Source organism: Chelonia mydas, chromosome 11, assembly GCF_015237465.2.
Source record: "Chelonia mydas isolate rCheMyd1 chromosome 11, rCheMyd1.pri.v2, whole genome shotgun sequence".
NCBI classification, from domain to species: Eukaryota; Metazoa; Chordata; order Testudines; family Cheloniidae; genus Chelonia; species Chelonia mydas.
Genome location: NC_051251.2, coordinates 13,306,284 through 13,332,336, shown reverse-complemented (window position 1 = coordinate 13,332,336; position 26,053 = coordinate 13,306,284). Strand labels below are relative to the sequence as shown.

The 26,053-nt window shown below is 39.1% G+C and overlaps 1 protein-coding gene across 2 annotated transcripts in view; it reads left to right on the top strand.

Annotated features, from left to right (window-relative positions):
• Positions 1-26,053, top strand: part of OSBPL11 (oxysterol binding protein like 11) — a 69,876-nt gene that overhangs the window by 20,164 nt on the left and 23,659 nt on the right. For both annotated transcript variants that reach the window (XM_043525717.1, XM_027819430.3), the window contains exons 2-6: positions 11,981-12,049; positions 12,964-13,139; positions 13,881-13,960; positions 16,209-16,391; positions 24,623-24,821. In XM_043525717.1, coding sequence (XP_043381652.1) covers positions 11,981-12,049; positions 12,964-13,139; positions 13,881-13,960; positions 16,209-16,391; positions 24,623-24,821 — 707 coding nt within the window. The remainder of the gene's footprint in view (positions 1-11,980; positions 12,050-12,963; positions 13,140-13,880; positions 13,961-16,208; positions 16,392-24,622; positions 24,822-26,053) is intronic.

Sequence of the window (26,053 nt, the reverse complement as noted above, 5' to 3'; positions counted from 1 at the left end):
TCCTCTGGGATCTCATTCATCCTCCACGAATTCTTGAAATAATTGCTAATGGTTTTGAGATTGCTTCAGTTAGTTCCTTAAGTACCCTAGAGCAGTGGCTCTCAACCGTCTGTCTACTGTATCCCTTTCAGGAATCTGATTTGTGTTTTGTACTCCCAAATTTCATCTCACTTAAAACTACTGGCTTTCAAAATCAGACATAAAAATACAAAAGCGTCACAACACACTGTTACTGAAAAATTGCTTATTTTCTTATTTTTACCATATAATTATACATCAGTTGGAATATAAATATTGTACTTACATTTCAGTATATAGTAGAGCAGTATAAACAAGTAATTGTCTGTATGAAATTTTAGTTTGTACTGACTTTGCTAGTGCTTTTTATGTAGCCTGTTGTAAAACTAGGCACATATCTAGATGATGTGCCCCCTGAAAGACCTCTGGGTACCGCTGGTTGAGAACCACTGCCCTAGAGGAACTTGTTTCCTAGATTTGCTTGCTCTGTATTTTGACTGAGTGGAGGAGAATGTGCTGATTGCCACAGAAACCAGTAAGTGTGAAAAATACAACTTCTTCTGCCACAAGTCTAAATGATGGAACAGGAACCGCTGCTTCCAGTTTGCAGTTGACTATTGAAATGCTGGTGAATTGCACAGTGAATCTTACTGTTTTTCCCCCTTCTAAATAGCTTTTGAGAAAAAAAATAGGATGTCAGAGTATATGCTCTTTAAATGATCAAGCAACTTCTGCTGTCTCTCACTTGATGCCTATAGGGTCCCACCCATGCCCAAAAGACAGGAAAGGAGAACTCTTGAGATTTGGGTGGTTTCCCAGTATCGCATGGGCGTGGCACCACAGTTCTAGGAACCTATCCTCAGAGGAAGTAGTGGGGTGGTTTTGTCCCCCCTTCCCCCCCCCCCCCTGCTTTTTTAAAAGAGAACTAATAATGCTATGTAGATGGAAACTTTTGGACAGCCCATATGCAAGGGGAATAAACTAATATAGTCAGCAAGCCCCTGCACACTTTTCCTGAGATTTTAGATGAGCAAATGTTACGTGAGATCGGGGTATTACCTTTCAATTAGGAATTTTTAAAACTGTTACTTAGTTTACATTTTTCAAAAACATAGGGTTGTGCATTCTATTAGCTACGTATACCCTCTTCTTCTCTCCCTTTTCCTGCTATTTGTTTGTTTTTTTACTCACTTTGTTACAGTCGAATTGAAGGCAACATGTAAGGTCTTGGTGGATGAGACTCTGGTTTCCTGTGTTCGTACATAGCTGAGTACAATGGGGCCCTGATCCTGGAGGTGCCTTCATGTACTATCCTGTAATAAATAAGTGTTGTGATGGGAGTCATCAGATCTTGCTGTTAGTCTTCAAGTTTTCTCTTAGCATGCAAGCACTTCTCAGTCTGCTGAAATATTGCATCAATGTTAATTTTTTTTAGTAGATTATTTTTTTGTGTGGAGAGCCATGGCAAGCAGATTGGGAGTTTGCGCTCTGCTTTAATCTGCCTTACTGAGGTCAATTTTTGAAGCATATTTGCTCCTTGGAACCGGGCATTGGTGTTTTGGCTGAGTTTCTTGAATGAGGCCTGACTGCATGCCTTTTGTGACCACCTGTGTTCAAGCACTGCTATATATAGTGTGAAGTAAACAAGTTGCACAAAGAATATATCCCGATTTAGCATTACTGATTTCTCCAACAACAGGAAGCTGGCCTGCAAGGCTTTGACATCTGCTGTCACTTGACAGAGCGCCAACAGTAATAATACAAATGGACTAATGATAGTAGGTTGTGGAAAAATAGTTCTACATTTTAATGATCCTTGGACATAACTGTTTAGGTATCTAAAATCTGTCTCTTGAAAAACATCTGAGGCTTCCCCCCCTTTTTTTCTTCAAGGGAGTGTGTGGGCTATGAAGGAATCTAGCTTGTTAGGAAAAGGTACTGGAGTGGTGGTGTTTGCCCATCAGTAAAATGGGGATAATTCTTACCTATCTCAGAGGGGTGTTTGTAAAGGAGGTGGAAAGTGCTGTATATAAGGAGCTGCCTAACTTTAGCAGCCTGGAGCGATTCCAAGGGAAGGATGATTTTGTGGCTAAGACACTGGACTGTGGCTCATATTGGCTCTCTGTTTTTTCTCTGCCACAAACTTCCTGTGTTATGTTGGGCAAGTAACTCAGTCTTCTGTTCTGCAGTTCTCTGAGTGTAACGGGGGTAATACCGCCCTGACTTAGAATGATGGTGTGAAGATAAACATGGTCTGACATGAGCAGGTGCTGTGGTGGTGGTGTCCTTGCAAAATTTATAAATAAATTCCATTAGCTAAGAACTATCAAAGATCAACATTTCCATATAAATACTGTATACAAGTTTGGGCCTGAAGCTTGTTTATCAAGGGAATGCATAAGGGTTCAGTCTTGTTTTATGATATATGGACATATTTTGTAAAAGCAGTTACTGCACACCGAGGAATCTCAAAAAGCAAAATAAAGGCTTCACAGAGGAGTGCAAAATGAGTTCTTGTTGGCTTTCTCTAAAATAGGTGCAAGGATTTCATTGCAACACATGCCTACCTGTATAATATATTTGACATTTATTATAATAAAAGTGGCAGACTATGACTACTACAGGAGAGCAGTAAATGAGGCTAAGATTTTGGCACAAGAAGTTTTAGTAAATTTCACGGCAGAGGTTCAAGGAAAAGTCACAGGAAGGTCACCAACGTTCCTGGCAGGGGCAGTGTGGTTTTGCTTTTAGGCAGATTAGCCATGTACTTCTCATTCAAGGCATTCCACAGAAAAGACATTTCATGTCCTTGGTGGCCTAAATATATAGTCAGTGAAATCTTGGAAAAGTTTGGGTCAGGGGAGGGTTTGAGAGCAAGTTGACCCTGCATCAGCAGTTCCTGGACCCAGCTCCCCACTCTGGGCATGAGACCTGATGCCTCTAAACTTTGGGTATCCGCCGCTCTGTAGATGGAGGGGTAGATGGGCCAGATTTGATTGGTGGTGTGACCCCATGCGCTAGGTTGCAGTGGCATTCTGATTTGGCCCATCTGCCCCTCCTCCTCCAGCTACAAGAGGGGTGGATACTGAAAACCTGAGTGGTGCCAGATAGAAACACCTGGAGCAGGAAGCTGGGCCTAGCTCTGCAGCTGAAGTACTCCCCTCTTCTTCCCACAGCCATTTCCAGAATTTAACTAATTTTATTTAGATTCACAATTTCTGTGACCTCTGTGCCAAAATCATAGCCTTAGTAGTAAATATTTATACTGTGGTAGTATCCAAAGGCCCCAATCGGAATTGGGCCACATTGTCCTGTTCCCAGTATATCCTATTTTGGGATGAAACATCTACACAATGTTCGTGCTGTAATTCTGCTAATACTTTTACTGTATACATAACTCATCTTTTGTAATACAGTGGAAACAATTTTATTAATATTCTTGAAAATATAGTCTTCTAGATTAAATGATTGTTGAGACATGGGTTGTCTTAATTTTGTTTGTGGGCCTGAGAATATTGTCAGGACTTTTGTATTCACCCACGAAAGCTCATGCTCCAATACATCTGTTGGTCTATAAGGTGCCACAGGACTACCCCTCTGAAGCTTGTCAGGACTTAGAAATACTTACATCCAAGTGTATTTACTCCTGAAACTTAGATAAGTTATGAACAGTTGTAACAATTTCAAGTTACTATCCACTTAATAGAATAGTGTAGAGTTCATATTACTGATACTCAAAATCCTTTCCCAAGTCACTTTGAACAGTTCACTCACTTTTTCACTGTTACAAATAACTGAATCAAATACGCGTATCACAGATTTAGAGTGAATTGTACAAGAAGGTCATTATCTTTATATATTTTTTATATATAATATAATAAAAATATAAAGATGGGGTCTTAATATTGATCCATGAAGTGCCCTGATAAAGACTTTAAGGACAACCCTATTTTTTTTCTGATGTTTTACCACCTAATCTGTGACCAAGCTAATGCCTGAATTTCCAGACCAAATTCTAGAATATTAAAAGCATTCTGTAGATCCCTGAAAAGAGCATAAGTATCGTTATTTTCCACCCAATAAAATAGTGCTGTATTTTTTTTTTTAAGCCAAAGGTAATTGAAGCAGATATTTATGAAGTCATTGGGAGGTGAACTATCTCCAGTTCAACAGGTTAATCATTAATATTTGGAGGATTTTCTTGCCATGCTGTATTAAGAGGAGATCACCATTTAAATTTGTTTTATTTAACTAAAAAAACAACCTTATGTATTCTGGATTTTTTTCTTCAACAGCAAACATAATATTTTAACAAAACAAGCGCATGAATTTTTGAATGTAGTCAAACTTGATTTTAAAAAAACTTGAATATTTTTGTTAAAATTGTTAACTAAAATAGTTAAATGAAATATTAAAAAAAAATTAAATAGACTGTCAGCCAGGTTAACATGAGAAACTTAAAATATTGGCTTCTGCAGCTGACTTAGTCGTCTTCACCTTCATTTTCCTGTTTGTTCATAATCTGGAAAAGAAAAACAAGCTTTCCTGCTTTTTTCAGGTCCCAAACGATTTCTCAATTTGGAATGAATTAGTCCAAAGAAAGAAAATCATCTTCCTACACCAGCAGAAGAAGTTACTGCTGTTAAAAGTGAGATTATCACTTCAACAGTGTCTGAATCCAAGTGCTTAGGTGACTTCCACCAGTTCACTGGTGTGACTTTCTTTTAAAACCTCATCAGCAAACATATATTTCTTGAATGGCTCTTATTCCCGAACTGGGTCTCTTTTATGGCCTGCTGCCATAATAGGTTTCCCCTTCTAGTGAGAGAATGGTATGGTAGATCTCAACTCAATGAAGGCTACACTCAGAAAGACCTCAAGGCTTCTGGAATATGCTGCTCAAACAGTTTCACTTTTGTTTCTACTGCCTGTCCCTCCGTTCTCACATTTATCTCCAGACTTCTTCTCCAGATCTATTCCGCCCCAACCATCTTCTATTCATTGAACTTTTTGAAACTTTGCACTTCTAGAGAGAGGTAAGGGATCGACTCTGTACACAAACTTGCAGAGGGACAATAGGGATGATGTCTGTTATTTCTCTCTTTCTCTCTCCAAACATTTTTTCTGTTAACAAGCATGTTCTCTTGAGACACAAATCCACAGTTTGAGAACTGCAAAACTAAGCATCTCTGATAGTATCTTCTAGACTGAGCACTGAGTCCCATTGGGTAGATAGAAAGATTAACCTAAATAATCTGTACAGAAGCTCTTGGAACCCCATAAAATGGGGTCCCTAATCCATGAACTATTGTTTACAAAACTTGTTTACAAAACGTTTCTTAAACATTACATGAATATATTGTCTCATACTATAGAATTAGAATTTATAATCCCTATTCCATGATGAGACATTATAGCTCAAAGATATATCTTAATTAAAACTATGTTTAGACAGGTTTTTTCCTCAAAAAGCATTTTATCCAAAAAACCGATTTAAATAAAAACTGATTTTTTTTTTTTTAAAATCATTGATTTTTATCCATCCTGGTTTCCATGATAGTACAGAATGAACTGTGCGCACATACTTCTGTTTAAAGAAGGCATGACTTTGGCGTGGCAACACAAGTAGTTTTAAACCTGGTGAGGAGGCTTAGTCATGGGGCTGATATATGTTGAGTAAATTTTTCCAGCCATACTTTAATTATTTCCTTAATTGTGTATCTCGATGAGGGAGTGGATGGTTCATTGGTTAGCTTGGGTTGTGGGAGACCGAGGTGGAATTTCCTGCTCTGCCACAAACTTCATGTCTGACCTTGGGCAAGTTATTTAATCTCTGTAAAATGGGAATAATAGCACTTCTCTACCTCACAGGGGTGCTGTAAGGATAAATATATTAAAGATCGTGAGTTGGTCAGCTACTAAGGTGATGGGGACTATGTTGCTCCTACTGTACTCGGGAAATGTCGTCTGCTGGCATAGTTTGTGAAAAGTGCTGCTCAGTGCAGGTGCATGTGTGGGAGGCTGGAGACTCCATGTGGGGTTAAGGTAAATTCCACTGTTACTCACTAGAAGTTAACTTAATTCCACTGTGAAAGTCTCCAAGTCACTTCCCTTATGTATTCATCTGCTGAGCTGCACTTCTCTATGTTTCAGTCAGTGTTCTCGGACTGGGAAGATCACAGCTCTCTGTTTCACTGTTACTTATGTATTTTCATTAATTTTTTTAAACCATCTGATTCACCATCATTATAATCCAATAAGGTGATTTCCAAAACATAGTATGCGGATTGCCATATTCCTTTACTGGTTGGTTTCCTTTCCTCATCTTGAGGTGTTGCTTGCAGAAGCTACCACTCTGAATTTCCTCACACTTATTTATTTATTTTACAGCATAAGCATGATTTAAATTGTGGTGTCATGAAGCATGGTGGTGGTTCTGTTTTTTCTGAGTGTGCGGTGTTCTAAGGGATGTGTAAATGAAAGGCAAGGCTTGATTTATGTTCTGCAGTTGGTTTCATATCATGAAAAAGTGATGGGTGAATCCAATCCAAGGAGATTGGAGACAAGTTTCAGACCAAACTCTTTAAAAATTGAACTTCATACATGTTTACAAGCAAGCTTGTCCTTTAAAATTTCAAAACACTTTTTTTCTGTTCAAAGTTGTTAAAACTTCACCAAAGTTTAGGTAGCTCTAAATGAGTGCAACTGATTCAAATCTTGATACTTTTTTGTTTTGTGTATGCCAATAATATGGTAGCAGTTCTGAAGCATTTTCAGACAGTTTATTCCGTTACTGTTTCTCCCTTTAAAAAATTCTGTATTCAGAATATATAAGTCCCTTGTTTTCAGTTGAAACCGATATTTTTACTGGAAAAAGTCCCGGGTTTTACAAAAAGTATTTGTTCTTTTTCCAATTTTCACCCTACTTTTATATCATTCAAATATATAAAAAATAACTTGCTTTATTAGGAAAATACAATACATTGCAAGAGAGAGATGTATTACGATAATACACTAGTCTGTCTATATGCCAAGCTGCCTGTTAAAGTAAGGCTGTGTAGTAATCTAAAAGATACACACAACAAACAGGCACGCAAGTTCTAAATGTACTGATGAATCTCACACCTACCACGTACACATTCAAACTCTTAGCAGATAATGTTTAAAGGTCTGACACACTAAAATGGAAAGAAAACGAAAATCTGTATCAGAAGACATTTCAGACCACAAGGAACTAATTGAAAATTTAAAAAAAACCAAAACCGGAAAACATGAAATTGAGCGTATGCACTGCAAATGGTGTGGCCCAATTATTAAATGTAAATATTTATGGGCTAATAGTTCTAAGTCTACAACAGTAAACTGTTTATTCAAATGAAAAGTTTTATTTGGGGATTAGAGATGTATTGTTTTCTTAAACTCAGAGGTGGCACTGTGTTTTGAGTTTTGGTTCTGCAGCAAACCATACTGAATTCAATTAATCAAAGTATTACTCTACTGAATACTTTTTACCCCTGTCCCTCCGTCCACCAAAATAACCCTCCCATGTTTACGCAGAAAATTATTAAGTTTTTTCCACTGATTTTAATCTGTTTTTGTTAACGTAGTAATAAACACAGATAAATTCCTGGGAAAAATTAAATAAAAGAACTGAAAATGAAGGGCCCTAAGAATATATGACCGCATGATTCCCTTCCCCGAATGGTTTTGTTTTAGACCTGTAGTATTGTTTGAGCAACTATAAATAGTCTGCCATCTTACTGGGGATTCTTTGTTGCAATGTTTCTTTAATGCTGCCACATAGAAGAAAAGGGTGATTCTGCTGGTAACAGCTGGATATGAACTATTAAGCTCTGTTTTTAAATAGGGTGTGGGGGAAAGAGTGGAGGAGATTGTTGTGCTCTAATTAGAGCATGCCCAACCCACTCTGTTCTGTTTTGATCTTGTCTGCAGATATTGCTACTAAAATGTTTTGTAGTTATATCTTAGAATGAATCATGGACTAGATCTTATTTAGGGCATGTTTCCTCATGATTAAAGTGAGGAATTTCTCAGAGGCTGAGTGAATTGCTTCGAAATAAATTGTATGGGGGAGGGGCAATGAAATTTGGTGTAGTCAGTCCAGTGCTCTATGCAGACACTAAAGTCCCGTTTATCCACACAGGCAGCAATGGCAGTTGCAGTAGGACCACAAGATTCCTCCTATCATGCTCACCCAGCTACTGCATCCCACTCTGGAGGAGAAACAGAAGCGGGAACATAATTATTTCCCAAACCTGTCAAAGCTCTGTAATTCTTCTAATGGTTTCTGGCATGTTTGTGTCACATAGACATCTATTGATTAGGAACTAGACTAAGACAACCGAATTGATTTCTATAATATGGGCTTCAGAACAGCAAATAGTCTTCAGTGCAATTCTACAGTGCCTGTACCCATGCCTCAGTGACACCTTCCGCAGCTCAGAGCACTTACCTACTGGCTGTGTGCAGGCTCAAGAGCAACACAGGCAGTACTCAGCAGGTCTGAGCTCTGCCCATTGCTTCCTCCACCCTCCAGGTTTACTGCCCCAACCTCCAGGGCAGCAGCAGAGGAAGTTACAACTGTAGAATGAAAAATACGTCTTCAGTAACACTTTCTAAAACATGTAGACTTTGTCCACAGGGATTCTCTTGTTATATAGAAAGGACACAAACAGCGGCTGGTTAGTGTCCGGCACATACCTCAATGAATTTACTTTACTGGAAGTTGTCACGACAGTCAGTTCACTGCCCGAGCAGCATCTCTGTACTCCTGAGCAGTTTAAAACAGAAAACACAAAAGGATCATTAGTTAGAGGTTACATAGACAGGCAACTCACTCTTCTACTTAACTTGTGTATATGTGCTTAACTTCCCTGGGTTCTCCAGCACCTATTATTCTCCTCACTCTTCGAAGAGTGAATCATCCTCAGGATCCTTGACAGCATTACCTGGGGAAGGGAAGATGAGGAACTTACTGTAGGCCATAATGAGGGACCCAAAAAGATGTCTTCCCTCCAGATCTAGAGCATACCTGTCTCTCCCTCCTAGAAGAAAACACTGGGGAATGGAATTGTTGTTGCAGCTATGAAAGGTGGGGGAGGGGAATAAACTGTTTTCAACATGAAAAGATCAAATAAATGTGTGTGTGTGTGCGCACACACGTGCATACAAAATCCGCAAGCAGCGTCACCCAAAGACGGTGGAATTCATACTATATACCAGGCCTTGAAGCCTAGGAGTGGTGTGGCAGGAGTTGCTGGACCTCCTCCACCGTGGCATCTTCTAGTGTCTCATGACTCATGTAGATCCTCATATGTAGGATGGAACCATTCAAAACATCCACCGGACAAACCAAAAACATGAAATGTTGTTAATAGACCCATACCATGGAACTTATTAACTGGGTCCAAGGAGGCATTCATGGAATTGTGGGCTGGGGGAACAATTCTGAGGCTGTACGATATTTAAAAGGGGGGGGGGCTGTGTGGGGACATGATGTACTGTTTGAAACAGGATGGAGCTAATTTTTCACACTCACAATACTGCAACTTGTATTGGTTCTGTCACACCTATTTAAGTTGCTGCGCTGCAATTCTCTAATGAAAAGGAGGCTTGAATGACCTGTTTCTGTGCAGAATGGATGGAGTTGGGAAAGGAACCAGTCACTGGGTTTCTATAGAATACTTTTTGACATGAGAAATGTTGGTAGATTTTCAATATTGTTAGGCAATTCTTTCTCATGTTCTCTCTCTAAGATGAATGTTTCAGTCCTTATGTTTTGTCAGTTATTTACATGCTCTCTGGGCATAGTTCTGAAAGGAAAGAACTTTGATGGAGACTACCAAAGGGGAAAAATAGGTCCTCATTTATTAAAAGTTGCAGTCATTTGTGTCCTCCAACACAGTTTCTACATTTTGTGTGTGATAGAGTTAATTGTCCAGCTGCTTTAGCAAAATCATGATGCCTTTAGGAAAGAGATTGTCTGGTAGACTAGGAGCCTCTCCTCAGCCCTATGTAGACCTAGTTTTGTAATGCTATATGACCACATTCAACTATAGCCACTTGTGTTTTATAGGTCACAAGCCAGTTGCTATGTAAAATTAAATTGCCCTACTTTTTTTTCTTTAAAGCTCTGTGCTTCAGATGTGCCATGTTTAATGTACTATAATTGGGTGAAAGAATTAGTGTCGCTTGTTTTGATTTCCTCTGCAAAAAAGAAAAATTAAGAGTATTATTCATAAACTGAATAGCTTCATAGAGACCAAGTCAGCAAGACCTCTTACTGGAATAGTGATTTAGCATGTTACTTTGGATTGTCCGATTAGGTATGTCATAAAAAAGACTTTAAGATGTAATTGGGTGTAATTTTTCTACATAATGTTGAAATAGTAAGAATTTCACATATATAAACAGTTTAACATTGTCATATTAGTGAAATCTTTTGGAAACAAAATGTAGGCAACAGATTGATTTGTGCATACAGACAAAGATTTTCCACTGTGCCTAGCAGTCTTTGTTAATGAATGGATTTTACATTAATTCCTTGACTTCAGTAGCCATATTCTCCAGCATATGTTCTTTTAGTAAAGATGAAAAACTTGTTTACTTATCAGTAAGTTATCTAGGTAAGGTGTTCCCATATATTCTGAATTCCGGGAAATGTAAGAACCATCAACTACTATAATAAGGCAAACGTTTGAGATTTAATTAGAGGTTTAACTATGATGAAAATATTTATAGAGAATTATAAAGGTAATTCTCTAATAAAGTAAACAATTGCAGCCAGTGATTGCAGTCTTATGAGACCTGGGTTCAGTTCCTGGTTCTGCTGCATATTTCCTCTGTGATGGTAGGCAAGTCACTTAATCTTTCTATGCCTCAGTTCCCCCACTGTAAAATTGAGAACTTCTTCCACCCTTTGTCTTGTCTATTCGGATTGTAACCTCTTCCGCAGTAACTATATTTCACTGTGTGTGTGCATGGTGCCTAGCACAATGGGGCCTACAGGAATTACTGTAATACAACTCTGATCTGGTCTCATAAGAAGACCATCCCTAACAAGTACATTCAGAGTGAGTAACTATTTTGGCAAATATTTATTAATTGAAAATATATACTAATAGTTCTGTATATGGAGCTTAATATTGCAAAGTACTGACTGTCCTCATTGCCTCTTGTCTTCACTGGGAGATAGCGCTGAGCTTCTTACAGATTTCGGTCCCAGAAGAGAAGTTATTTGTTCATCTTTTGTGCCAAATTGTTGTAAAACAAATGGTGAAGACATTTTAATACTTTAAAGTATTTCTTAATGTGATCTGAAACTATCTCTTGGGTTTCTCAGAGCATCTTCTCTATTTGCAATATGGCAGTTTTAGTGTAGTTGTTGATGGTTCTGGAAATTCAACATAAATAGAACTTTATTTACTTAATTAGTAGTGCCTAATGACAGATTTCTTTTTAATTACTGAGATTAATATGGGTCTTTTTTAAGGTGTTAAAAATTAATTTTGTGTAGAAACTCAAAACTACGCCCCCCCCCCCCCCCCCGCTCGCGCACGGAGAGAAGAGGGGTGGGTAGGCAGGCAGGTGTCATAAATAGTTTATTGACTACTTAATATTGAAGCATCATAAATGTGTCCAGAAGTGTCTATTTTATGTTATGGATCCAGACTGTCTTTCATTGCTTCAACAATATTGAAAATTTTCATTCTTTAATTTTACTGATAGTCCAATAAGTCTGCTTAAAGTTTCTTTATTCTGCAGTAAGCCTGCAAAAACAAATTCAAACAAATTCTCCTTCTTAAAATAAATTATGAGCAGTTTGCTGAAAGTGGACTTTAGACTGCATAAATGAAAATCTAGATCTTCTACTTTAACGGTTTTAATTGTTAGTTTATTTGGTCTCATCTGACTGGTTTTTGTCTTGTTGTTTTTCTAACAGTGATCACATGGAAAATATTTATGGCTATTTAATGAAATATACCAATCTCGTCACTGGCTGGCAATATCGGTAAGTCTGATTTTTGGTTTTTTTGTAGCATTTTTTTAACAAGGTTGATTGACATATCTAAATCGATATGTTTTTCACAGTTTTTTTTTCTGCTAAGCAATTAACATAATGGAAAATACTTGTATGTATTTTTCAGATTTAATATGGATTAAACCAACAAGTAGATAAGAGGTGGACCTGCTACGTCCATATTAGGGATAACATTTTGTTTTAGCATGTGACTGAGAGATTAATGAAAAGCAGAGAAGGACTACTAAGCATTTCAATGGCCTTTTTTGGTTGTTGTGATGTATGTGTGTAAGGGGGGGTATTCAGCAACGCTTTCTCAAACTTTTCATGGCACTGCAACAATACAACCAACGTTGTGGTTGGAGGCACAAGCTGTCTAACGCAGTATGTTGCACAACAGTAGTGGCAGAGAGTTGAGCTAAGGACACCTGTTGAAATACCTTCTATTGTGTGCTGCATAAGTTGTGAGTGTGTCTATTCCTAACTAGCATTGGTCCAGTGATGGAAACTACACTCCCCTATCTTTGTAGCTGGTATTGCTTTGTCTTAAAGTTTCTCATATGCACAGTGCTAAGTCTTCCAAGACTGCGTTCCTGAAGTATCATAAATGTACTTTTAATTTACTTAGTGACAGGTCACGTACACCATGCAAAGGTTTGATCTTTAAAGAATCTTTGTATGAGTCTAATCTTGGGCAATTTTAAGCTGTTGCTAGTATATTTGGTGAGGTTGTGTTGGCAAATTGTGGTATTTGCATAAACCATTTGATGTCTGATGGTCCGATTAAAACAAAAACGAATTCTCCCCAAACTTATGTGGAGATAGTTTTGGTTGAGTGATGATTATTTATATTAAAAATGTGTGTTAGTTTTATTTTATAAATGGACTTTTTATCACAATCACAGATTTTTTGTTTTAAACAATGAAGCTGGCCTGCTGGAGTACTTCGTGAATGAACAGTCTAGAAATCAAAAGCCCAGAGGTACTTTGCAGCTAGCTGGAGCTGTAATTTCACCCAGCGATGAAGACTCGCATACCTTCACCGTTAATGCTGCTAGTGGAGAGCAGTATAAACTAAGAGGTATGACTTAAGTTCTTGGACAGAAGATTTTTCCACGAGAGGATACTCCTGCCTCCTATATGTGGTTGTAGTTTTGTTTGGTTGTCTCTTTGTTTGCTTTAGAAACATATGAACAAAACTGCACACACAGAATATAATATCCTAATTTTTTGTGTGGCGCCCCAAAATCTATGGGATGGTGATTGGTCCAAGACCATAAATCTGACCATAAAGACCATAAATGGGGAGGAACCTTAATAGACAGTCCCTTAAATTCTATATTTCAGTGTTTCATAACTTATGTTAGGTAACTTTTGCTGGTGGGAAGAGAGCCAGCCAATAATTCCAATGGAAAAAAGCTTCAAGTATCAGTGATTGGGAACCACTGCTATACAGGCATCTTAGTCTAGAGCCGGGAAAAGACTTTTATGGAAATTTGGGCTAAAGTCTTTTTGTTCCTGTTCCCTTGAGGCTCACCATTGCATTCTTCCTGACCTGTGTATGTTTCCTTGTATCGTGTAGATTTACCAAAGAGGAAATTGTACATTCCTTCTGAAGGACAATAAAACCAGGATATGGTATTGGTTCCATGCACTATATAAATAGTTTAATTTGGTTTCTCTCTTTACCCAGAGAGAGAAAAAAAGCTTATCGTGTACTAGTGCTACATTAGTGTTATTTTAAAGGAATAAGAAAAATTATCTGTACTCTTGCCTATACTTTAATTTTTGTTCCTGTAAAATTATTTTTGTTTTTTATCAGCCACTGATGCTAAAGAACGGCAGCATTGGGTTAGCAGACTTCAGATATGCACGCAGCATCACACGGAAGCAATTGGAAAGGTACTGCATGATTTTAATGTGTTCTTGAATAAAAACATATGAGAGAAAATATTCATGTTCTTTATCAGTTAGGGTCTGTGGTAAAAGTAATTGAAAACTGATATATTCTGTTAATCCATGAGCCAGATAAGGTTAAGGAGAAATCTGAAAAGTTCCCAATACTTAAAGAGGAAACGTGAGTGTGGCTGAGTACACTTGACATATAGTCTGGAGTAGAAATGGCCTTTTCCTAAAATATGTAATATGATACTATGAACTGGTGAAGGTACTGCAGCCTGTGAAGGGTTAACAGGTCCCAGCTGGTCATATTGCTGATAGTACAGAGTATAAAAGGAAGAGGAAGCTGAAGCCCCTGGGGGTTTTAAAGCTGAGTGTTTTTCATGGTTTGCTTTTGTTTTGTGGGTAACCCCACAAGCCCTGAGGAAAGGGCCATAAAAGGACTAATGGTTGGAGCTTGATTTCTCCTTCCTTGGTTGTTTATACCAGATATATTTTACAGGTACATTTTAGGATGAAACTTGAAGTTTAGTGACTTGAATTAACATTTGTGTCCTAACCTCAAATGTACAATAAAATTGTTCTAGCAACATGCTATAAATCACCTGTTGTTTTTGTTTTTATTTTTCAGTGATTTTAAAAACAATATTTTACTCCTAAGGCATTTCTAGAAATGTATGTTCGTTTGTTTGTTTAAAAAGTCAGTGTTTATTTTTATTTAGTTTTTAAGTTTTGTAAACTAATTCCTGTATTGACTTGCTGACTAGATGGGGAGTAGCATAGCAGACATCTGATGAAAGGGTATTGTTCACTGTGTCATGCAGTTCCTAATTTTAGCAGGTCCATTTTAAAGGTATGACCCTGAGTGAATTGAGGGTGAAGGAATAAGACTTCAGGAGTTCATTTAGGGCAGTGATACAATGCAGACATTCATCAAGGTGAAAATGTTTGTGGGGAGGTCACATTCTTTTATTTAACAAAGATATCTTGCTGCAGCAAGGGTGAATGTTATCTCGTAAGACAAGAAGTCAGCTCCACCACATTATTGTACTTAGGCTGTTTTTGTATTTGCCCCCCCAATACATTTCTACTAAAGTTTTGCTATCTGGATAGTTTTCAATACTTGAAAAACTCAGGGAGTGTGGCTATATTGAATACAGCTTTTGGTCCTAAATTTCTTGGTTTTAGAACTTGAGTTTTGAATTGTAGCTCAGATTTCCAGTTGTAATTTTCATTTTTTGCTTGGCTTGTTTAAAAGGAAAATTTGTTTATGTCCAAATTAATTCTCCTGAATTAGATTTCTTTTTTTAAAAGGCAACTCCATAAGTCCATGTTCCTTGAGAGGACTTTCTAGCAAGCCTGATGATTAAGACCTGCTAGCTCCTTTCGCAATCCATTTTCAACACTTCGTTGATTTAGTGTATACGTGGACTGTACGTTATAGAAGTATATTCTTAAATTTTTGCTTCATTTAACCTAAAATCTGGCGGGGGGGGGAATCCAAAACTCTAAGATTCTTCTAAAACAGGATTAACTCCTTGTGACTCCCCTATCATCAAGAGATTGAGCCCTGGTCTATGTTACAAACTTATGTTGTTATAACTATGGTATAAAATCCACATCCCTGAGCGACATAGTTATACTGACCTAACCCCTGGTGTAGACAGAGGGAGAGATTCTCCTATCAACATAGCTACCAACTCTCCTGGAGGTTGAGTACCTACGCCGATGGGAGAAACTTTCCTGTCAGTGTAGGTAGCATCTTCACGAAGTGCTGCGGCACTGTAAGTGTAGACAAGTCCTGCATGTTTTTCACTTTGTCTTCTAAATGGTTGTAAATGAAATTCTTCTCTATTAAATGTCAGGTTCAGCCCTGCGTAGTCTGTTGCCTCTCAGTTTACATGTTAATCTTCCTGCAGAGCTCAAACCTGAATCGAAAGGCCTACTTCCTAATCATATAAAGTGACGTATATTGTTTCAGCGCAATTTCTGGGTTGCATGTAAGCAAATACAAGCTGACTTAAGCAGTGGAGCAAGACAATTATCAGGAAATAGCACAAAGGAACAGATAACTTCCTCTCTTAACGCTTTGTGCACATTAATTACCAGAGTAGTTGAAAAACAGTGAGTTAAGCTAGCTTTCCCTCACTTTATTTAATTCTTGATTTTATATTCTGATTTATGTACCTAATGAAATATTTGTTGAGTATGAGGAATTTTAAATTTCTTTATATTCTTGTTTATTCACTAGAACAATCCTCCACTGAAATCTCGCAGCTTCTCTCTTGCATCCCAAGGAAGTGGCAGCTCTCCTGGTGTTCAGAGGAGACCCAGCCAAAATCCAGTTTCTTTTTTCAATGTTGGACATCACAAGTTGCCAGCAGGAAAGAGAGTTCCTATTCTGCAGCCAGACCACCTCATAGATGTTAGAGAGGTTTGTATGAATCAAAATTTAAATAAATTACTTTGAGAATGAGAGAGAACCAACATATTATTGTCCTTACTACTTTGGATGACACAGAAACCCTGATAATTTGATGGTTATAGTATTCCTAAATTGGCCTCAACTGCTAGTGTTTTGCTGTTTGAGGTTAAAGAGCTGCAGTGTTCCCACCCCAGAGCTGGCAGTATTTCAGTGGTGGTGGAAGTGATCAGAATGTATTTTTTATCTCACTTTAAATATGCTTCAGCATTAAAGTGCTTTGGCATTAAAGGTTCTTTATAAATGTCATTTTTATTATTTAAATTGTTGGGTGGGAGGTGACTTCGGTGCTGTTAGCTGTTATAACGTCCTGACGCTGAAGATTGTTTATCACATATTCCTGTCCCTGCTAGTCCTAGCATTACGGCTCAAGAAGATGTCATATCACATACTTCTTCCCCCTCTCAAGCCTTGGAAGAGTTGACTTCTTTAAGGGCAGAACTTTTTTTTCATGACCTTCATAGGATGGAGGAGGAATTAGTTTGGTTCGTATGAGAGAATTTTGCTGCTAATATACAAAAAGTAATGTTACAAAGTTTTATGGCCAAAACCTCAAAGTGTGATTGAGAGGGGAAAGCAAAGAAAAAGATGCAAGCCAGCAATATGATTCCACTGAATACTAAATCTGGATGAATGGTATACTTTGGTAAAAGGGGTGAGCACTACGGTGCATGACAATCCTTTTTTGTATCCTTTTGCAAATATATGTTGATTAAATGTTTTTAAATATCACTTACATCTAACATATCTCTAAAAGGAAAACTTGTTGCACCACTCACCTGTATCAATTATCTGTTCTTCTTATGTGGCATATCTATTACTGGAGGTTTGCAACCATGTTAGCCTGTTCTGTATGATCCTCTGCTAATCTTTTGTGGATGAATAGTCCTTTTGATCCATCCAGGATACCACATTGTCCATCCAAGATCTTTTTCTGTCTCCTGTTGTTCTGCCATCAACTTTCCCTTCCAGTGCCAATCAACATGTGTTGCCCACTGAATCTCTTAAAATGTGCTCTGCAAATTGAATCGTTCTTCCTTCTCATAAGATCTCTAACTAGTGTTGGCCTATTACTAGTATTATCAATATTAGTATTATCACGACTAATAATAGTTGTAATGTATTGTGCTGATCACATTGCATTAAACAAAAGATGTGTAACACCGACAGACCCTGGTCATTGGTGGGTGGGGTCGAACCTGGGACTTCTGGAGTTAAATCCATGAGCCTCTACTGCATGAGCTAAAAGCCATATGGACCTTAGCTAAGGCTGTAGAGCAGACTCATTAATCTCTCTAAGTGGTCTCGGTGCCACTAGATGGGACAGAACACCACACCCAGGTGTGTGGGTTACAGATGTTTTTGGCCACTAAAAGGTAGATGCACAGAAAATACTGTACTAAGGAATCAATAGGTGAGCAAGCGTTAATTAGTTTTTCTTTCCCCTTTTAATTATAAGATTATTGTAGACCTTGCAGTAGAGGCAAGTTTATAAAAGGAGCATGTTGTTGAGTGTGAGGCTTGGCAAACTGTCATAGACTGGACATTCCACAGTCACAAGAATCAAATTCCTTTGTTAAAGATTTCTGGAAGAGCCTTGGCTGTCAACGTACCGTAGCAAGAAGGTATCTTGCTAAAGTGGTGGAGAGATGGCTGAGATATTGAAGAGCCAGTGACTAGACTGCCAATATGAGTACCAACGCTAATAGCATGGCTCTTAAAAAATATATTACAAGGTGAAATCAGTCTTGAAAATGCATCCTTCCCCCTTAATCTGCATACAGATCCTGATCCCACAAATATCTTGAAACAAAAACATTGGCAGTATTCATGAAATGGATCTAAATATTCCATCACTTATTGCAACATTTCTGTGTAAAAAATCAAAAATTCCACATTGCATCATTCAAAATTATTGTTTTAGATGTGGTATATAATTCAGAAAAATACAGCTAAAGAATTCATGGAATCTAATTTTACCCTTCCTTACAGCTGGTTAGGAGTGGATCAACTCAAGGAACATGTTGGTCTGGAAAAGCAGTCCAAGGTGTAGACATGCTGAGTATGTCTACACTGCATAAAAAAACAAGAACTCCCTACAAGCTGTGATAGCGAATCTCAGAGCCTGGGTTAACTGACTTGGGTTTGCGGGTCTTGCATTACAGGGCTAAAAATACCAGTGTAGATGTTCCCACTTGGGCTGGAACCCAGGCTCTAAAATCCTGTGGGCGGGGGACAGGGTGCCCCATGATTCTGAGTTACTTGACCCGAGCTCTGAGACTTGCTGCTGTGGGGGTTTATTTGCAGTGTACACTTACCCACTTTCACTTTAAAACATCTTTCCAGTGCCACAAGATTAAAAAATGCTTCTACTTTCCATATGTAAATAGAGGTCTTCTGACCAATTATGCATCCTTATAATCTACAGACTAATCAATCTGCAAGGTTCCTTTAGGTGCCTGTATTTGGACAAGGATCTCTCCTTGTAGCTAAAGTTTTGTCACAGCACATCCTGAAATATGCAAATTGCCTACCAGTAATGTTTCCTTTCTGTTATGGCAAGCGCTACTTCTTTAGCCCATAGAACTGAGAGAAACCTGGGTCACAGACAGATATTTGTAAAGAATTCTTGCTTTATGAGACGAAAATATAAGGAAAGTGATAGAAATGGCAGGGTTTGGTCTCTTTAAATCCCTGCATTCTATCTGGTTGCTAACAGGCTCAGCAGTTCCTGTAAGCATCATGAAACACTGGAGTTTTGAGAGCAGGGAACAAATTCTGAAGGGAGAAGGTTCTGACTCCTAGGCAGTTATGGTCCATGAATGAACAACTATCCTCCTGTTTACTTTCTAATAGAAGGTAGGGATAATGCAACGTATGGGATGTTGCTGTGTAATGGACTCCGTGGTCTGTGTATGAAAAGAGCTAACTGTTTTATCTTTGGCCTTTTCATCTTGTTAGAGTAGGGTTAAATAATTTATCCGTAGCTTTCTTTTGTTATAGGTTATTACAAGTTAGCCTTATGTAAGGGAGAGAAAGTAAGCCTTGTGAATGTAAAAAGTCATAATTTTGCCACTGAATAAATGGGCTTGACTTCTGTTGATTTAAGCGCATGTGTATCTGAGGGAAGAACTTGGTCCCCAGTATTGCCTAAAGTGAAGCTTAAGATACCTGTGTTCCCTTTTCTCTGCTTCCTTGCACCATATCAATGAATTAGGTGTCTGGTAAGATCAGGGTGACCAGACAGCAAGTGTGACAAATCGGGACAGGGGATGGGGGTAATAGGCGACTATATAAGACAAAGCCCCAAATATTGGGACTGTCCCTGTAAAACTGGGACATCTAGTCATCCTAGGTAAGAGGTGTCTCTGGAGTAAAGTTACCAGCTTTGCTTCTGAAGTAGCTGCTTCTGTAGGCAGCAGATTTTCAGTAGCTCACCAGAGGAGAGTCCCAAACCACAAACAGGTGGTCCATCAGTCTGGGATTGCCAGCAGGGAGGCTGGAGGGCATAGCTAGGCACTGTGTGGGCATTTGTGATGTTGGAGGACATTAAGAGGGACCACAAATTGGGAAGATTGTCAGGGTGAGTGGACGCTGCCCACAATCTCTCTTTCCTCCTGATTCTCTATGCTAAACACAGCCTCAATCAGGGAGGTAGGCTGAGAGTGTCAGAGGGTTTTTTTGTACAACTCTTACATTCCATACCAGATAGAATCTGTTAAACATAAAGTTTGCAGAATCAAGCCCTCAGAAATTAGGAAGTGTAAGAATTCAGGTTGAGTGAGATTGAAGCTAAGGTGCATCTGAGTGTGGCAGAGAGGAATTTGATGTGTGTGATGGTTGGTTATATGTTGGAATAGTAAGGGAAGTTTACCATGGAGTTTCAGTATGTTTGGGGATTGGGTAGTAAGGCAAGCAAGCTTAGATTGGTGTGGAGGAGACTCCTGATTTAACTGGGTATTGTTTGAATAAAAAATGCATTTAAGCATCCTTTAGCTGTCAGTTACCAGATTTCGTTAGTGTGGAAATTGCCTTAACATGAACAATCCTTGTGCCCCTCATCTCCCTCATGCCTTTCTTAGGCCCATCCTCTCCCACATCTCTAATCTTCCCTCATGCCTCCCACATCGCCTTCCCCACCAGTTCTAATACCTCATTCTACTTTAAAATGCTGTGGACAAGTGTGGGTCAGAGAAGTGAGGCTGAAGAGAAGTTCCTGGATCATCACAGTGGAGCTTGTCTTCATCTACATGTCTCCCCTGAAGGTGAAACTTTGCCCATCTTTTCCTCTCCCTATACTGTGTGTCCTAGATAGTGCTGTCCACCCATCATAGTCTCCACATAGCCCTTCTCAACAGTCTTTTCTCCCACACAAGCCCCCTCAGACTTCAGTGCCCCAAATGGCTGTGGACTTGTCCAGCGTGCCAGGCAGCCCTTAAAGTGGTAGGCCTGAATCAACACATCTATCTCAAATCGCAGGTGTTATGTTCAAACTATTTTAGGTGGTGAGTGTGTTAGTTTAGTAGATACATGCTCTCTTTAAAACACACCTTGTAAGTGAGAGCCCAGTAGCTGTTTTGTGTTTACAGTATTAAGTTAGTTTTAGGTCAGCTTGCACACATGGTGCACGGAAGAGAGACCTTTCCACTGCTCCCGTTTCACAGAAAAGGATTAAGGAAAAGAGAATAACCTCATAAATATCTCTGTACCTCCCCCACTCCCACCCACCCCCCCACAAAAAAAGAGGGGGGGGGAGAAAGTAGAAAAGGAAGGAAGGAGACTTTATGAAAGGGATGAGAATATTATAAGTTATAGGTAGAGTAAAGCATGATTCTAAGGGACCTGTATTTCACAGATCTTCTGGTAACCGTTTGCACACGTGTCACTTACAAAGTAGGACAACAAATATGTAGGGCCATCAATGTGATTTCTAAAGTTTGCTTGTAAAATACAAAAAGCAAAAGAAACGTGAAGAAAAGATAAAAAGCCACCGTTTTAAAGATGAGACTTTTAAAATAAAATAAAGACAAGGGATCATGAGTGTTGGTTATTAATCTAGATGTATTAAGCAGACTGCTTTTCTTTTCCTCAGTGTGTTGTTGCTTGGTTGATAGGCATGTCTAAAAGTTCTGTGTCAGAATTTATAACACATACTTCATAAATTGGTAAATTCTAAGGCCAGAAGCGATCATTGTGATCATCTAGTCTGACCTCTTGTATAACACAGACCTTAGAACTTCCCAAAAATAATTCCTAGAACATATCTTTTAGAAAAGCATCTGAGTTTGATTTAAAAATTGTGAATGATGGATACTCCACCATGACCTTTGGTAAATTGTTCCAGTGGTTAATTACTCTGACCATTTAAAACCCCCCCCCCCACCTTATTTGCAGTCTGAATTTGTGTAGTGTCAACTTCCAGCTATTGGATTGTGTTAACCTTTCTCTGCTAGATGGAGAGCCCTATATTAAACATTTGTTCCCCAGGTAGATATTTATAGACTGTAATCAAGTCACCCCTTAACCTTCTTTAACCTTATATAAACTTGTATATGTTCATTTGTGAATGCTATACTTGGATATACCATGGCTTGACTAGTTGCAGTCTCAGTTCAAGAGTCTGTGGAAGAACCAGTCTTTCTAAATACTCATTGCACAATCCTCCTTTAAATTGTATAAAATCTGCACATAATAAGACCACAAATAACCCCAAACTGCACAAAACGTCCACTTCCTGACTTTCTTGGCTCTTAACTGAATCTGTATGTTGTATTGGTGCTTTGGAAACCTTGAGGTAGTTGCTTGCACTATAAAGCAAGAGGTCTAAGAGAAGAGACCACTTTACTCTGAGCAGCAGTACTTCTGGATGTGCTCTTTTCCTAGGAAATATGGCAAGTGTACTTTTTGGACTGGTTGATAGTTTTGAACTGAGTGGGAACTGTTGTTGTATATGAGCCTGGTTGAGTGAGGGAAAGTTTTAGAATCCTTGAAAGAATGATCTGTTTTTAAGAGTAGATATGTCTGGGCGATTTAAGTACTCTCCTGTGAATGCTTTCACTGTGTTGAGTGCATCTGTTCTCATTCCGCTTGCATGGCGACAGGAGAGGTTTCATGATTGGCTGGCTATTTTGTGTACACTTCTTCATCCCATCGAGATAATAGAGAGGTTGGGTGGCATAAGCTAGAATAGACTAATAAAGGCTGAGAGACATAACCTGAAGCTAGCCTGTGACTTTTTTTTCCAGCTTTGCAAACTAGGAATCTTTTTGAGGCAGCGATGGTCTCTTCGTATATGTTTGTACAGTACCTAGCACAAATGGGACTCCAGTCCTAGCTTGGGGTCTTTAGGTACTACTACAGTGCAAACAAACGAGGAAGACTCCCAGAAGAGCTTATGTGTATGTGGTGTGTGTTGGTTTCAGAGAAACAGCCGTGTTAGTCTGTATTCGCAAAAAGAAAAGGAGTACTTGTGGCACCTTAGAGACTAACCAATTTATTTGAGCATAAGCTTTCATGAACTACAGCTCACTTCATTGGATGCATCTTCTGTATTTTCCACAGTATGCATCCGATGAAGTGAGCTGTAGCTCACGAAAGCTTATGCTCAAATAAATTGGTTAGTCTCTAAGGTGCCACAAGTACTCCTTTCCTTTTTGTTGTTTGTTGGTTAGTTAAGCACCTCGATGACATGATTGATCCTGAAATCTAGTTTGCAGCATTACTCTGCACAAGACAGTTGAAAAGCTCACATGTAAGACAATTAGAGAACACTGTGACAAGAGGTGGATTTGACATGTGTATTGTAGAGTACCTGGTGTTAGGTAGTCTGTTGTTGGCAAAAGACATAGTAATATAGTGTTACCAAATAATACTTGTGATTTGCTGATGTACAATATTATTCAAATATTTCTTTGAAATCTAAAACCAGCTGCCTAGTAGAGACTCTGTATTAGGAGGCTGATAGAAAACAGAGTGAAAGGATACTGTCAAAGTGGGTAAACTGAAAACCTAACCAGCCAGTTTGAAATCAGACACGTGCATGAATGTGACATAAGCACATGCAAGAAAATCTTTTTCCTTTGCCTGTCAGTTCTATTTTTGTGTTCAGGCAGTTAACAGAAATTTGTAAGAATCCAGAGAGCAGCAGGATTCTTCTTAGTATTCCATTTGTTGCCTCTACCCAGGAAAAGAGATGGGCAAAATAAAAAAAAGAGGTTAGAGATAGTACCTGTGATCACAGAAAACCTGTGCAATATTTTGTCTGAGTGATTTTTTTCACCTACAAATTGTTTAGTTTTCCCAACACTATACTGTGTATGAATGCATGTGCCTTTTTTAGGCTTCACTGCAAAATGTAGGACCAATAATTAGTCACTGTTGTAGCTTCACTGATGGTAACTATGGTGCAGGCTGTAGAGTTGAAAGTGTTGTCTAACTTTGCTCTGGGGGAAGGAGCAGCATGGGAAGAACAGGGGAGGGGAGAGGGAGGAAATCCACTGACTACAGGAAGGCTTGTTTTTCAACCTGTCATGCATATTTTACATATGTATATTATGATGTAAGTTTGAGCCAAACTGTCTGTGTAATTTAGTGCCTGACCCTTTAAGGCACAGAATACATCCTATCCTGTAAGGTACTGAGCACCCTTACCCATCCCATTGATTCCACAAGATAGACTGTGTCAGCTTCCATGTTCTTAGAGCAGTGAGCTGTGAGCTTGCTACTGTGTTCTATATAAAGCATGGTTTTCAGTGTTGTATGTACGTATCAACCAAGCATGGAGAGCACTCGGCACTTAATAAGATTAATATGTTTGGATTTCTTTTTCACTTTGTAAAATCGTCTTGGTATATTCTCTCACTGTGTAACTGTAATACAATAAATACCATGGACTGCATGGGACTTGTGGCATGCATTTTGTGGAGGGTTTATTGGGGGCACAGCACAGAAATGTGTTAAACTGCAAAAGAAAAATATAAATTCATCTTTAACTATACATTTTAGGTGACAAGATGTACTTTTATTTTTGACACACATAAAACTAATTCTTATTAATTCTTTGGGACTTATATTAAGTTTGTAATGTTCTTCAGGGTTGTCTGTTTGCGAAGCACTTCAGTATAGCTGTATACCACAAAAATGTCTATCATCTTCTCTGACACCAGCACTGTTTTGTTTGATAGATGATGTCTCAGGCTGAGGGACAGCAGAGAGACTTGATTAGAAACATAGAATGCCTTCCTGCCTCTGGTCACCTTACATCCTTGGATCCAGACCTGTTAATGCTGAAAGCAACTTCCATGGCCACTATGAACTGCTTAAATGACTGCCTCCATATTCTCCAACTACAACATGCATCACAGCAAAAGGGATCCTTACCAGGTAGGTCATGGATTAAGGTAAAGGTCTACATTCTGTGTGACAGAAGCATAAAGCCTAGAATTAATTGATTTTAATTGAAATTCAGTAGAATAAGCATTTATCTTCCTGTGGGTTGGTTATCCCAAAACTGCCTCCTGCAACGTTTCTTTCACCTTCCTGTGAAGCAGCCTCTGGTAGAGACTTGGTACCGGGTTAGTTGGATCACTAGTCTGATTCAGTATGGCCGTTCTTATGTTCCTGCATGATTACTTTTTTTTAGGCCAGGTTGTCTCTAGTCCTGAAGCAATCGCATAAGTGGTGGGAAGTGTAACTCTCCAGTCTTTGTGACCACAGTAGTGCTGTCAGGACTCTCCCTTCTTATGTGAATAGTGGGGTGGAGATCAGGCAAAGGTGTAGCTACAGCCCATGTTCATCTCCAGGCATGAGGTGTGGGGTGCAACTTACTCTTTTTCCCAGGAAAGGGGTGAACTGGAGAGGTGTGACTGAGTCACAGTCCTTTCTACTGCTCTTCTTGGGGAGGCATGGCTACGTGCCGCTCTCTACACAGTACTAAGATTAAAGGCTCAATCTAGCCCCTTGTTTCACAGAATCCTAGCATATCAGGGTTGGAAGGGACCTCAGGAGGTCATCTAGTCCAACCCCCTGCTCAAAGCAGGACCAGTCCCCAACTAAATTATCCCAGCCAGGGCTTTGTCAAGCCTGACCTTAAAAACTTCTAAGGAAGGAGATTCCACCACCTCCCTAGGTAACGCATTCCAGTGTTTCACCGCCCTCCTAGTGAAAGTTTTTTTTCCTAATATCCAACCTAAGCCTCCCCCACTGCAACTTGAGACCATTACTCCTCGTTCTGTCATCCGCTACCACTGAGAACAGTCTAGATCCATCCTCTTTGGAACCCCCTTTCAGGTAGTTGAAAGCAGCTATCAAATACCCCTCATTCTTCTCTTCCGCAGACTAAACATTCCCAGTTCCCTCAGCCTCTCCTCATAAGTCATGTGTTCCAGTCCCCTAATCATTTTTGTTGCCCTCCGCTGGACGTTTTCCAATTTTTCCCACATCCTTCTTGTAGTGTGGGGCCCAAAACTGGACACAGTACTCCAGATGAGGCCTCACCAATGTCGAATAGAGGGGAACGATCACGTCCCTCGATCTGCTGGCAGTGCCCTTACTTATACATCCCAAAATGCCATTGGCCTTCTTGGCAACAAGGGCACACTGACTCATATCCAGCT